Source organism: Vespa mandarinia, chromosome 7 (assembly GCF_050613455.1).
Source record: "Vespa mandarinia isolate Hongniang chromosome 7, ASM5061345v1, whole genome shotgun sequence".
NCBI lineage: Eukaryota > Metazoa > Arthropoda > Insecta > Hymenoptera > Vespidae > Vespa > Vespa mandarinia.
In genome coordinates, this window is record NC_140816.1 from 7,615,001 (window position 1) to 7,627,916 (window position 12,916).

A 12,916-nucleotide genomic window follows, 5' to 3' on the forward strand; every position below is an offset into this window, starting at 1 on the left:
GGAAGGAATATAATCCATTCGTTGCTTCTTCTTACTATAATATTACCGTGCATCATTGTTGCTAACGTTGATCAACGTCTCGTCCTTAAAAGAAACACCGCCGACAACGACCCGTCTGCCAATCTCGATTATCCCGATTATCCTGCAAAATACGACGAATATCCGGTGAGTAGCAAAAAAAGACAAAAAAAAAAAAAAAAAAAAAAAGAAAAAAAAATAGAAAAAAATGAAAACAAACAAAAATCGATTATCAGATATTATATTTAGTCGAAAATTTATTAACAAAATTATCATATACGTATGACAATTTTCTAACGAAAATGAGAAGAAAAAAACTTGCATTTATTTATTTTTTTTATTTTTTTTTATTTTTTTTTTATGATATACGTTCTTTTTTATTTTTATTTTTATTTTTATTTTCCCTTTTCTTTCTTTTTTTGTTTTCTTATTTTTGTTTTTGTTTCGCTTTGTTTCGTTTCATTCTCACTTTTATGTCTGTACATTGGTAAACGATTAATGATACGTATGTAAATTGAAATTGTTAATACTATTAGAACGTATCCTCGGCCTTCTCCATTGATATCTCTTGGTATAAATAATCATAATATTATTGATCCCACTCAATTCGTAGGCGATACTTCAATTAAGCTTAGTAATTAGTTACAATATGAATATCCACAATTTTCAAACAATATCATTTATTCGTGTAGGTCGAATATTTGCGCTTATCAACCGTGAATCGTTCTTCTATCGTAGCACGTGCCGTGAAATTTCGCGCCAATATTTCAACCACAATCTACGTGTCAGTTGATAGATAGATACGTAAATACGTGGATACAATATCGTACATACGAAATCGTACGAACAAACTTTACTATTTTGATTTTAATACATCGTAAAACTTTTAATTGCCCTAAATTTATCGTAAAATTGTCGTTCCTCGAAAATTGTTTTAATTTTAAAATATAAAATTGTTTTAATTTTAGACGAAAAAGAAACCTTTCTCAGTTAATCTTTTTATAATTTTAATTATCGCTCAATAAATATATATCCATATAATCAAAAAGATTTATTATATCTACGTAAAATGATTTTACGAATTGATCTTCAATTTAATACAAAACTAATTTATAAAATTAAATAATATTAATCGAATTTATATTCATTTTCGGTTTCTTTTTTTTTTTTTTTAACTCACATCGACAAATTTATAATATTTTTAAAATAGAAGAAAATAAAAAAAAAAGGAGTAAAATTAGAATACTAAATTCAAACAGACCGATAGAATTCGTTTCTAATTTGACAAAAGTTAGTTAAACTTTTAAAAGAAGATGGAAAAGAAGAGAAAGAGAAAAGAATATATATATATATATATATATATATATATATATATATATATATATATAGATAGAGAGAGAAAGAGAGAGAGAGAGAGAGAGAGAGAGAATCGATTCGTTAAATTGATTTAGAAAATTTCGAACAAGAAGGTAACGACTCGGCTATAATCTTCTCGATAAACTTGTTAAATCAGAATATATTTCGTCTTAACAATTACGACGAAGACGAAGACGACGAAGATCATTAATTATCAAATAAAAATAGAAATGGAAGTACTTAAAATAAATCCAAAGTTGACAGAAGTATTAATATCGACAAATCGATTGACTCGACGAGTATTACGGTATTTTAATAGAAACACGTACAAAACAGTATTTATAGTTTTAATATATCTTATTTTTCGTCTGTCTGTCTGTCTGTCTATCTACACGTGTGTGTGTGTGTGTGTATGTGTGTGTGTGTGTGTATGTCTATGTGTGTGTGCATATCTCTTATGTATATTGTATTAGGTGTTATTAGGCTGGCTCTATTGTAAGACTGGACTACTTGTCATATATGATATTATACATATGTATAATACGATGATTATTGAATTATTATTTTTTTATCTCATTATTCTCTTCGGAATTCTTTTCTCGGATATGCCTACGCATATCTGATCATGAGATAAATAAAAAGGAGACGATTATGCAAGCTTAATTGCTTTCTTCATTTTTGCGATGACGACAAAAAAAAAGAAAATCAAGCCAAGCCGAGCCAGAGCTCGTTCGCTCGTAATAATTGCATTATGGAAAATTCAATCCTTATGATATTGTTATAAAAATCTAGCATCTGCTTACGCAATTACATTTATCATTTTCCTCCTTAGATCATTTTTTCTTTTCTTTTTATCTTTTCTTTATATTTTTTGTCCTTTTTCTTTTTTTTTTTTTTTTAATCTTCTCTCAAATAGCAATAGCAGCAACAATAACAACAGCAGTTTCATACATATATATATATATATATATATTTTTTTTTTTTTCTCTCTTTCTTTCTTTCTTTCTTTCTTACTTACTCCTTTCACATTTTTCATCATCCGCACTTTATATCTATTTATTTCTCACGATTATTTATTTTACTCGACGGTATATATCGTTGTCGAGAAGAAAAAGAAAAAGAAAAAAATTAATAATCAGATTTTTCCTTGTATCTTGTATTTTTTCTTTTCTTCCTTTTATTTTTCTTTTTTTTTTTTTTTTTTTTTTAATTAAAAAGAATCTCTCACTGACGTTATTACTATCATGACCCAATTTTCAAAATATTATTCCTCTAAATGGTTATAATGATTTTGTGACGATTCGAGAATATATTTCGTCGAACGATATTCGAAATGACGATATGATCGATGATGACCACTTTTTATATGAGTTCTATATAAATTTCTGAAACTTGAAGATTTTAATTGATTATATATAATAAAGTAAAGATGTAGGTAAAACATATGAACTCTATGAAACCTCTATTACATCTTCTTCTCTCGTCACGCTTCCGAAACTTAGCAAATCTGATACCCGACAACTTTGCTCAACTCGACACATCCTCTCGATTGTTAACATATGTATATATATATGTATATATATATATATATATGTACGTATATATATGTGTGTATGTGTCTCGCCTCTCCTTTTCTCTTATCAGTATTATAAACGTGAAACCCCGACTTGACGATATTTCCCAGGAAAACGCGACAGTTTTGTCATTATTTTCTTCTCTACTTACGCGTATACTCGGACAAACATACGTATGCAACTGATGAAACATATGAATTTATCTCGAAAAAAAAAAAATCTCAGCACGTTATAACAATCATCAAATACGTTTACCTAATTCATATTGAATCATATTTTTTGTTGTTTAAAAAATTTATTAGGAATTTTCATATAAAAAAAAAAAAAAAAAATAGAAAAAAAAAGAATGAATCAAGAATAAGTCAAACTAAATTGATAGGACTTTCAAAAAAAAAAAATGATAATAACAATAATAATAATAAAGAAACGAAAAAAAGAATAAGAGAAAGAAAAAATTGTTCTAGCTTTTTCTTTTCTGGCGAAGAGAAAAAGAAAAAAACTAGATCCTTTTGAATAAAGCACTATTGAATAATAATCGAAAATTTTCTTTTTGTTTGTCTGTGTTTCTCCGCGTGCTCGCGCGCCTACACGAACGAAACAAATATTTATCTCATCCGTCGCTACCTCGTATTGTGTTTTACGCTAACTTTTTGTTTTTTCTTCGTCTCCTTTTATAATAATAAATAAATTAATCGGATCTCGTTATCGTAGTACCAACGAGAAAACAAAGAAACATACAGGAAATATATATATATATATATAAAACATATATATATATATATTATATATATACATACGTGTTCGTTTGGAGTTAAAATTTTCGAATGAAATTGTTCAGTGGACTTTAAATTATAAAGGAAGAAGAATACGAGCGTGAATATTGTCGATTAAAGCATGGCACGAGAAGTAGACTAATTAATCGGAGTCATTTCATAGTTGGACATAAAGTTAATCTTTTTTTACTTTCGTAGCTTACGTTGAAAGACGAGAAGCAAGCAACCCTATACGATTCGTCTTCGTTAAGGACTACCGCAGGCATAATAGACAGCGTATATAGGGGGTGGTTGGAAAATCCTGACAATAATTTACGTGATACTTTTTTAAAAATTTTGATTTGTTTTTTTCCGTCTTCTCACGACATTTCTTTTTTCTAAAACGATATAGAAATGTTAAAATCGTTTCGCACCTATTCGAAACAAAATAATAAAAGTAATAATTCTCTTCGTGATTATGAAAATGATCCAACTATATATATTATATATATATATTATATATATATATATATATATATATGCAACATATTTTTTCACAACAAGGATGGAACAAGTGTTGTAAATATATTTTATTCTTAAAAAATTAATTATTTTATATGTAATTTTAATATTTTTAAGTATAACATTTTTTTAATATCACAGATCACTTTTATAATCATCCTTCATTACTTGGTCATTCAATAAAAATAAATGATTTAACGACTTCCACGCGTGAATTATTCGAGATGAATTAATTTTGTACGAATTGAACATTTTTATCGTATCTAATATTACATACAAGTATACATGGAATTGAACACCTATATAATCTACACGGTTTCAGGCATTGAAATCTCTGATGGTACAGACATGTCTATTAGTTTGTCGGCTAAAAAAAAATATATATTTCAATATATTATTTCTGCTATTTTTTTCTTTCCTTTTTTTCGAATCATTTATCGAATGAACAATCTTTTAAATGAAATCAGGAATAAAAATAGTAAGTACGTACCAATTTAATGAATTGGTACATATAATTTAGTACATAACGAATTATATTTAGATAGTCTGATTATATATAGACAGTCCAATCTACGAATACTCGAAAATAATCTATCTCGAAATATCTACGGAGGATCCTATTAAACGTTTGTTCATCTCTATTACGTGAATCGACGTCCTTTAATATATTTAATGTGGTATCGAAAAAGTTCCTAAATGGTTTTAAAAATTAATCACTCTTTTTTCCTTTTTTTTTTTTTTTCTTCAAATTACATAAAACAAAACCTACCTTATAATTTTACTACAAATAAATTTGAATTAAAAATCTTGAAATAAAAATCTCAATAGAGTAATTTATTCCAAAAAAAAAAATCTCAATAGAGTAATTTATTCCAAAAAAAAAAAGAAAAAAAAAGAAAAAAAAACATCCTTTTTGCTCGCCCCATATCTAATGAAACAAAATTTCTACCTAAACAGACACACGTGTCTATGTTTAGTACATAAAAAAAAATATTACAATTAAAAGACAAATATGGATTAACGATCAAAACAAATCAACAGGAAAGAGATTAAAGAGATTTGACATCGATTATTTATATAATGTTTATTTATCCATTTTCATCGAGAGAAAAGAAATGAAAGAAGAAAAATCATATATTTCTTTCTTCTTTTTTTTCTTTTCTTTTCTTTTCTTTTCTTTTTATATCGAAATGATCGATCGAGTCGTTTCATTTATTCTTCTCGTTAGATTTCCTCAGGCTAATAAAAAACGCGATATAGTATAAATGGGAGGAAAGTGCGACGCGGTGTACGTCGTAAGGAAACGCTTTAATCATCGTTAAGAACGCCTAGCCAACAAACGGAAGTATTTACGTGTTTGCGGGGGTGTTTCAAAATAAGCATGAAAGCTTCGTCAATAAAACAAAATAATACCGATCATATAAAGTCGATTTCAATCTCTGATCGATGACAGGATGATAATAAACATTTTATTTTTTTTATTCTCTCTACAAATTTTCTATTCTTCGACACATATCTTTTTCATATTTTTAATTATATATATATATACGTTTGTGTGTGTATTCAAAATATATAATAAATTTGTATTTACAGAGATTGGGCCAAAAATTCTTATGTTTGTAGTTTAAAAATCTGAAGAAAAAAAATTGCCTAATTGTTAAAAAAGTATCTGAAGAAAAGAGTAAGACTGACATTTAAAAATCCCTTAGCTACTTTTGATTCACCCTGTATATGCACTTTAAATAATAATTTAACGATGTGACTTTTATCTCATCTTCTCATATTTAAAATTTAGTAATACGATAATAAATTATGAAAATATCGAGTAAACTAGTAGTCCAATTCATCGTATTAATTTCTTTTCAACGACAAAAAACCACCCACATATATTTCCCATTAAAAATAATGTTCCCTTTTTCACGTGGCTAGAACTTTGTCGTTGAATACTTGTCACTGGAAAAAAATAAATGTTCCAAGTTTGACTGACACGTCGCATTGTTCCCATTCTCTCCTTCTTAAAAAGCTATTTTCTTCGTCTTTTTCTTCTTCAAATCGGTGTCTTCTTTTTAACAGATAAAAAACAATTAATTTTCCTTGTTTTCTTATTTCTTTTTTTCTATATGTCTTATTTGCGTATATAAAAATTTATATAAAATAAAAAAGTAGAGTAACAATATTTTACTCTATTTCTATCTATATTCTTATTTCTATTTTTATTTTTTTTATTTTATTATTCCATTGACATATATATATATATATATATATATATATATATATATATATATATATAATATATATATTTTTTTATTTATTATTTTTTTTCTCACTGTTACAAACAATATTACTCTATTCCTATTTTTCTATTTTACTATAAATTTTAGAACGTCGTCTTTTAAACGACTGGCATCATCAAAATGCCGGTTAAACGATAACTTCAGACATTTTATTCCGTTTGCCTTCTATTTCCGGAGAAAGGAACTAGATTACTCACTCCCAGTTACTTCTACCACCTCCCTGATTTTCTCTCTCTCTCTCTCTCTCTCTCTCTACTCTGGTTACCTCCGTTCACGTTTAAAATATGTGATCAACATCAGAAAGTATTTCGCAATTTTTTATTTACTTACAATCCATCAAACGTCTGAAAATTTAATTTAGTTGAAGGGTGCTGCGTACGTTACCAGGTTAGATTCGTTCATTGATAATTCCAGAGGGTAAATAGATATAGATAGGCCTCTCCTCTCTATTAGAAAATATATCGTCGAGAGAGGGGAAGGGAGAAAGAGAAAGAGAAGAAATTTATTCGATACTACTTGCTTCGAATATTTGCTTGAACCTTTAAAATGACCGCCGATTTTTTTCCCTCGTTTTCCTCCCTAACCAAATTACTTTATTTATTGGAAAGATTCAAGCGCACAATTGAAAACAATTTGTACATTTTATTTTCTTTTTCCTTTTTTTTTCCGATTCAGGCTTTATACACCTACATATATACATATATATATATATATATATATATATATATATACATATATATATACCTACATATTTGTACGTATTTTCATTGATGCTATATTTACTTGAATAATATCTAAAAACATGAAAAAATATATATATTCGCGATAAATCGTCACTAGCGAGCCTGAGAGTCAATTAATTAATACCGAATTCAGAATCCCAGTCCCAGTTAATTACCAACATTCGCGCCTTAACGAGCAGAATACCCAGTCACCTAACATACACACACATACACACACACACACATATACTCATAAACGCACACTTTTAAATGCGTAGATTTAGCTTAGACACGGTATCATCTTTCAAGTTACGTTCAATTTCGCGGCGGTAGAGAAGTACTTTAATCCATTAAAAAAAATAAAATGTATAATTAAAGGACAAATCCGATATTGTCGTATTCGTATTATTTAACAAGATAAATATTTTTCAACGTTTTATTTCATGAGATACTTTCGAACGTGATCGACGTGATAAAGTATAAATTTCAAAATCTTCTTAAGAAAAAGTGAGATTATTTTCCTATTAAACTTCTTATATATATATATATATATATATATATATATATATATATTTTTTTTTTTTTTTAATTTCTTCATTGAAAATTCTCACAGAAATTGATTATTCATTATCAATCGACCCAGAAATGTCTTCAACGAGTATACGTGTATACAATTTGTTGAAATAAAAAGAAGAGAGAGAGAGAGAGGGAGAGAGAGAGAGGGAGAGAGAGAGAGAGGGAGAGAGCAAAAAAATGAAAAAAAAAATCATGGACATCTTCCTTGTAGTGCAACAATAGCAGTCGCCATTAATGTCTACATACGCACATACTTATCTACATACGTACGATGTATATTCATTCCCAACGTTAGTAAATATAAACACGTACGCAAACATTATAAACGTCTCGCCACAAAGGGGAGGATTATTCGATGCCGAGATAGAATGGAGTATTGTGGGCGAAATTAATTTTTGTACGCACACGTGCTCGCTTATTATGTTTTCGTTCCGTCAACCGGAAGGATTGATCTTCCACAAGGGGTAGTATTTTATCCTTTTTCTCTAGATCATTTCTGTCAGAGTACTTGGTTGCGTCGTTATTAAAAAAAAAAAAAAAAAAAAAAAAAGGGGGTGGGCAAAAGGGGAAAAAAAAGAAAACATGAGAAAAAATTTTACATTCAGAAGCATGCGAAAGAGGAATTTTCTTTCAGACTTTAAAACAGCACGAATATACAATCTCAAATTAAAGAAAAGAAAAGGAAAAAAAATAAAACAAAGGACTTTTTTTTTAATTTTTAAAAATAAAAAAGAAACTCACGTGAAAGGCAAAAATATTTTTTTATCTTTTTTTTTTCTCCTCTCTCTTTTCTTTTCTTATCCTTTTATTTATTTATTCTTTTTTTCTTTTGCTTCGATCGGTCTTGAACTTTCAAAAAATATTTTTCATAGTGATTTTGTACAATTATTTTAACATCTAGAAAACGAAACGAGAGAATCGCGGACGAAGAAACGAATCAGAAAAGACGAATGAACGACAACCGACGAGTAAATCAGAACACCATTGAAACGGCTTTGAAATGATAATAATCTTCGTGACATGGCAATGCAATTATGCAACTTCAATTCCGCAATTAACGCACTTCATTCTGATCCGCCACGTTGCCTAGAATCGCACTCGAAAATATGCAATGTACGTTGATCGTTGTTGCTCTTCTATACTTCTCTTTTCCCTTCTCTCCTCCCCCTCCCTCCGTCAAACACCCCGAAACACCTCACTCTCTCTTTTTAATCATCTTCATCTCGGTCTACTCTCTTTCTTCCTCTCTCTCTCTGGTCCTTCTTTCACTATTTTATTTTCATTCAAAAGCTCGTAACGCGATTTGCAATGACAACATTCAAAAGGCAACATTCGTTCTTTTTCATTTAAAATAAATTTTTATTTTTGATTCGACGATGGACGTTGAAAAAAAAAAATATATAATAATAACGGAAATAAATTCGAAATGAATCATCGGGAATATTTGAGAAGCAATGATCGGACACTTTTTTTTTTTCTTAATATTTAAAAAAATGTAAAATAAGAATGCTATATAACGAGACCATATTTGCTTAACAAGTATTAGCGCATTTTATATACATATTTACTTTGAGTTTGATTCGATCAATGGGAATATATCTGTGTTAGGAATCGATCGAAATAAAAAGAAAAAAAAAAAAATAATAATAATAATACAAGAAAGAAAAAAAGAAAAAAAAAATAGAAAATGACGGGATAAAAAACATACATATTTGGTTTTCCAATTATTTTTCTTTCCCTTGCCGGATATACCGGAATTTCGATATCGCGTTAAATTTAATCGGAATAACGTAACCCTTATGTATTGGATTCTTTTCGTCTACTCGTAGCTTAATTTTAAAAAACTATGTTTCACAACGTGTGGCTTTAAATACGTCCGATGATCGATATAATAAAATACAATGAAATACGTCTAATGTAAATTTCTTAATGAAATATTTTTTATTATTTAATAAAAAAAGCTATACTCTTTATATTAAATAATATTAATACTCTAACATTGAATAGCGCATTAACGTATTCGTTTATATTGAATATATTCTTTTTTTAATTCTTTCACGTTGTCAGAATTTTCGTCGACCTTCTTTTTACTACGTACGTTTTTTAATTATTATTACCATACACAGTACGTGACATTTTCATATTTCAGACGATTTCCCGCGAAGAGAAATGAAAATTACGAGCGCGCCCGAGCGTGGGCGAAAAAATACGAACGATGAACTTTAAAAGTTTAATATCAGCGCGCGATTTTTTTTAAACGCGATCTTCAATTTCGAACGTTTAAATTTCTCCTCCTCCTCCTCCTCCTCCTCCTCGTATCGTCCTCCTCCCTCATTTATTTTTATCATTTCACCTTTATATTATCGAATATAAGAAAATAAAAGTTTTACGTTTGACACGTACCTTTGGGAAATCGATCGTATAAATAAAATCAACAAGAGTTGCAAGATTGTAAGAAAATTGTCATTTTCTTTCTCGTTTCCTCCATTTCTCTCGGTCATTGCTTCGACGTTTACACCCACCACATATTTGCCAACCCAGAAATTTCTGTTTATCGTTCTGATTTTCACTCGAGCGAGAATAGAAAGGATGACTTGTAATAATGCCTGATTTCTCTGTGTGGAATAAGAAATATTAAAACTATAAAATCTCGTCTCTCTCTCATTTTCTTTCTTTCGCAGTACGCTCGATTTGTAATTTTAATATAATACCTACGTTATTCAATATTTTAATCGTCTCCAGTTTGATGACTGAATCCTTTACCGGTTGTCGCCATTTTTTTTTCAATACTACGTCAGTCAAATTTAAATATACACAAGGATACAATTGTGCATCGAGAATCTTTTGTAAATAATTTGAAAAACAGACACGTGCGCAAACGGAAATCTTTTTATAAATGATACTTAAATCTTCCTTATATAGATAGATGTACTAACTTCTCGATCGTTTATTATCGATTAGATAAACGAAGGATAATTGGATTCAAATAGGAACCAGCAAGTTTGGGGATCGCTTCGAGCGGTAATACGACTAATCTAATTGGCCATCCCGTCGTTTCATTAACCAATCAGCGTGTTCTACTTCGTATATAAAATTCTGATCAGCCAAATAAAAAAGAATTATTATATATATATACGTGTGTATATATATATAAAAACTTATAAACATTTTAATACATTCTTTTTTTTTTCCTCAACATTTTTCCTATATTATTGGATAATTAACAATTAATGATAATATTCGAACAAAAGATGATATTGGAATGTGATAAAAGGATGTGTTTGTGTATACTCCTATATCGCATTTAATATATATATATATATGTATATAATGAATTTCTGCCGTAAAGCTATAATTAAATGGCACTATCCTTTGTTGTAAATGATCGATCCAATTGACTTTTCAAAATGCAATCGTTGTTATCTCAATTAATTAATCGTAGTCAATTATGAAATAATCGAATCGATCCTTTCTAACCTCGTATTGATTATCGATGTATTTAGGAAATTACTCACAACAATGGAAACAATATAATCATAAAAATTATTGATTATTCTTCTTCTAGTTTTTATTAACGAAATTAATATAAATTATACCTACTTGATGATTATATTCAATTTCTTATTCTAATGTTTTTCTTTAATTCCATTCTTATTAACAGGTTGTGGTGCCAAAAAGAGCAGCTCTTTTGTTCGATCAATTGATGATAGCCTTGCAAAAGGTTGTTGATAATCAAGGAAGAGCAGAGATAGGAAGTGGCAAGACTTTAACAAGATCAGCTCCACCGATTCAAGTTGCCAATTCACAGATGGTACCTTCGGCTGACGAACAAACGGTGATGATTTTTATAAACAAAAAAAAAATAACTTAGAATATATCATATATATTAGAATTGTCGCCAGTCATTGATCAAAATTGTAAATTATAATCAATGATAATCTCTGATCAATGCAAATACGTATTAATAATGATATCATTGATCGATTTATCATTCCAGAACATTCACTATGATTAATCATCATCAATTATTACAGATGGATCTTCAACGACGTGGACAGGCTAAGGGTCGCGTTTATTGGCGATGCTACTTCAATGCCGTGACATGCTTCAAGAAGAAGTGATAAAAGTATCCTGAATCAGGCCACTATTTTCAATCGATTTATCAATTGCTAAACTAAGTTCTCTTATCTCAATTATTCCTATGCTTAAACTGATGAAAAATTGCTCCGTTTTAAGAAGTCGAAGAACTCAATTTCTTCCCAATTCAGTCTTGTGTCCACATCCTAATCTATTTCATTCTCTTTTTCTTGCGTGTATATAATCGTTTTTTGTGATTTAAAAAAAAAAAAAAAAAAATCAATGTATCAGACTAAACTAATTGGCTAAATCAAAATCAAATTATTCCGGCAATCATGATATAAGTTTATTTATTATTGTCATTACCTCTAAACGTTTTCAATTATCAATTTTATTACTAATTTCTGATCAACGATCGACGACTTTTTCCATGGCTGATGTTGCATAATGATTAACAGCAACAAATACATTATCTATAAGAATTAAATACGATTTTTCATCGATACAAAATCACGATAAATAAATATTTTTAATCTCGACTGTGCTCTCGAGTTCCTTGACAAAATGGAAGAATATTTTTATTGATACGTTTCGCGTTAATTATCAATCGCATTTTATGCAATCTTAAATCTCAAACAATTTTCTCTTCAAGGTAAGATCGAAAATGAACGTACGACAAAGCTTCTAAAAAATAATGAATATTAATGAAAAAAAGAATAAAAATAGTGTAAAAAGCATTGTTATATTAAAACTTAATTGATGAAAGGTAAGCTATAAATTAATTAATTTACGTATTTTCATAATGTGATCGTTTGAAAGACCATTTAGATTTTGATCTAATTTTTGTATCTAATTTTTTTATCTAACTGATTTTATCCAATTGGTTTTATTCTCTCTAGCTGTTTTTTTTTTTTATCTTGATTTTGTTGAGTAAGTGACGTGTATTTTGAAATGCTAGATAACATCCATTAAAACTATTAAGAATTATATTTGCTATATGTCATAATTATAGAATGATGCGGTAT

The 12,916-nt window shown here is 28.5% G+C and overlaps 2 protein-coding genes across 2 annotated transcripts in view; one reads left to right on the forward strand and one right to left on the reverse strand.

Moving 5' to 3' along the window:
• LOC118443444 (prohormone-1) overlaps positions 1-10,573 on the reverse strand; it is a 40,386-nt gene extending 29,813 nt beyond the window's left edge. Inside the window, exons 1-2 of the mRNA XM_035870444.2 lie at positions 10,530-10,573; positions 10,218-10,429 (exon numbers count right to left, since the gene is read on the reverse strand). Coding sequence (XP_035726337.1) covers positions 10,218-10,315 — 98 coding nt within the window. The 5' untranslated portion in view covers positions 10,316-10,429; positions 10,530-10,573. The remainder of the gene's footprint in view (positions 1-10,217; positions 10,430-10,529) is intronic.
• LOC118443443 (uncharacterized) overlaps positions 1-11,986 on the forward strand; it is a 12,246-nt gene extending 260 nt beyond the window's left edge. Inside the window, exons 1-3 of the mRNA XM_035870443.2 lie at positions 1-165; positions 11,476-11,649; positions 11,849-11,986. The exon at positions 1-165 is cut by the window's left edge and continues 260 nt beyond it. Coding sequence (XP_035726336.1) covers positions 1-165; positions 11,476-11,649; positions 11,849-11,935 — 426 coding nt within the window. The 3' untranslated portion in view covers positions 11,936-11,986. The remainder of the gene's footprint in view (positions 166-11,475; positions 11,650-11,848) is intronic.
• Positions 11,987-12,916: the final 930 nt, after the last annotated feature.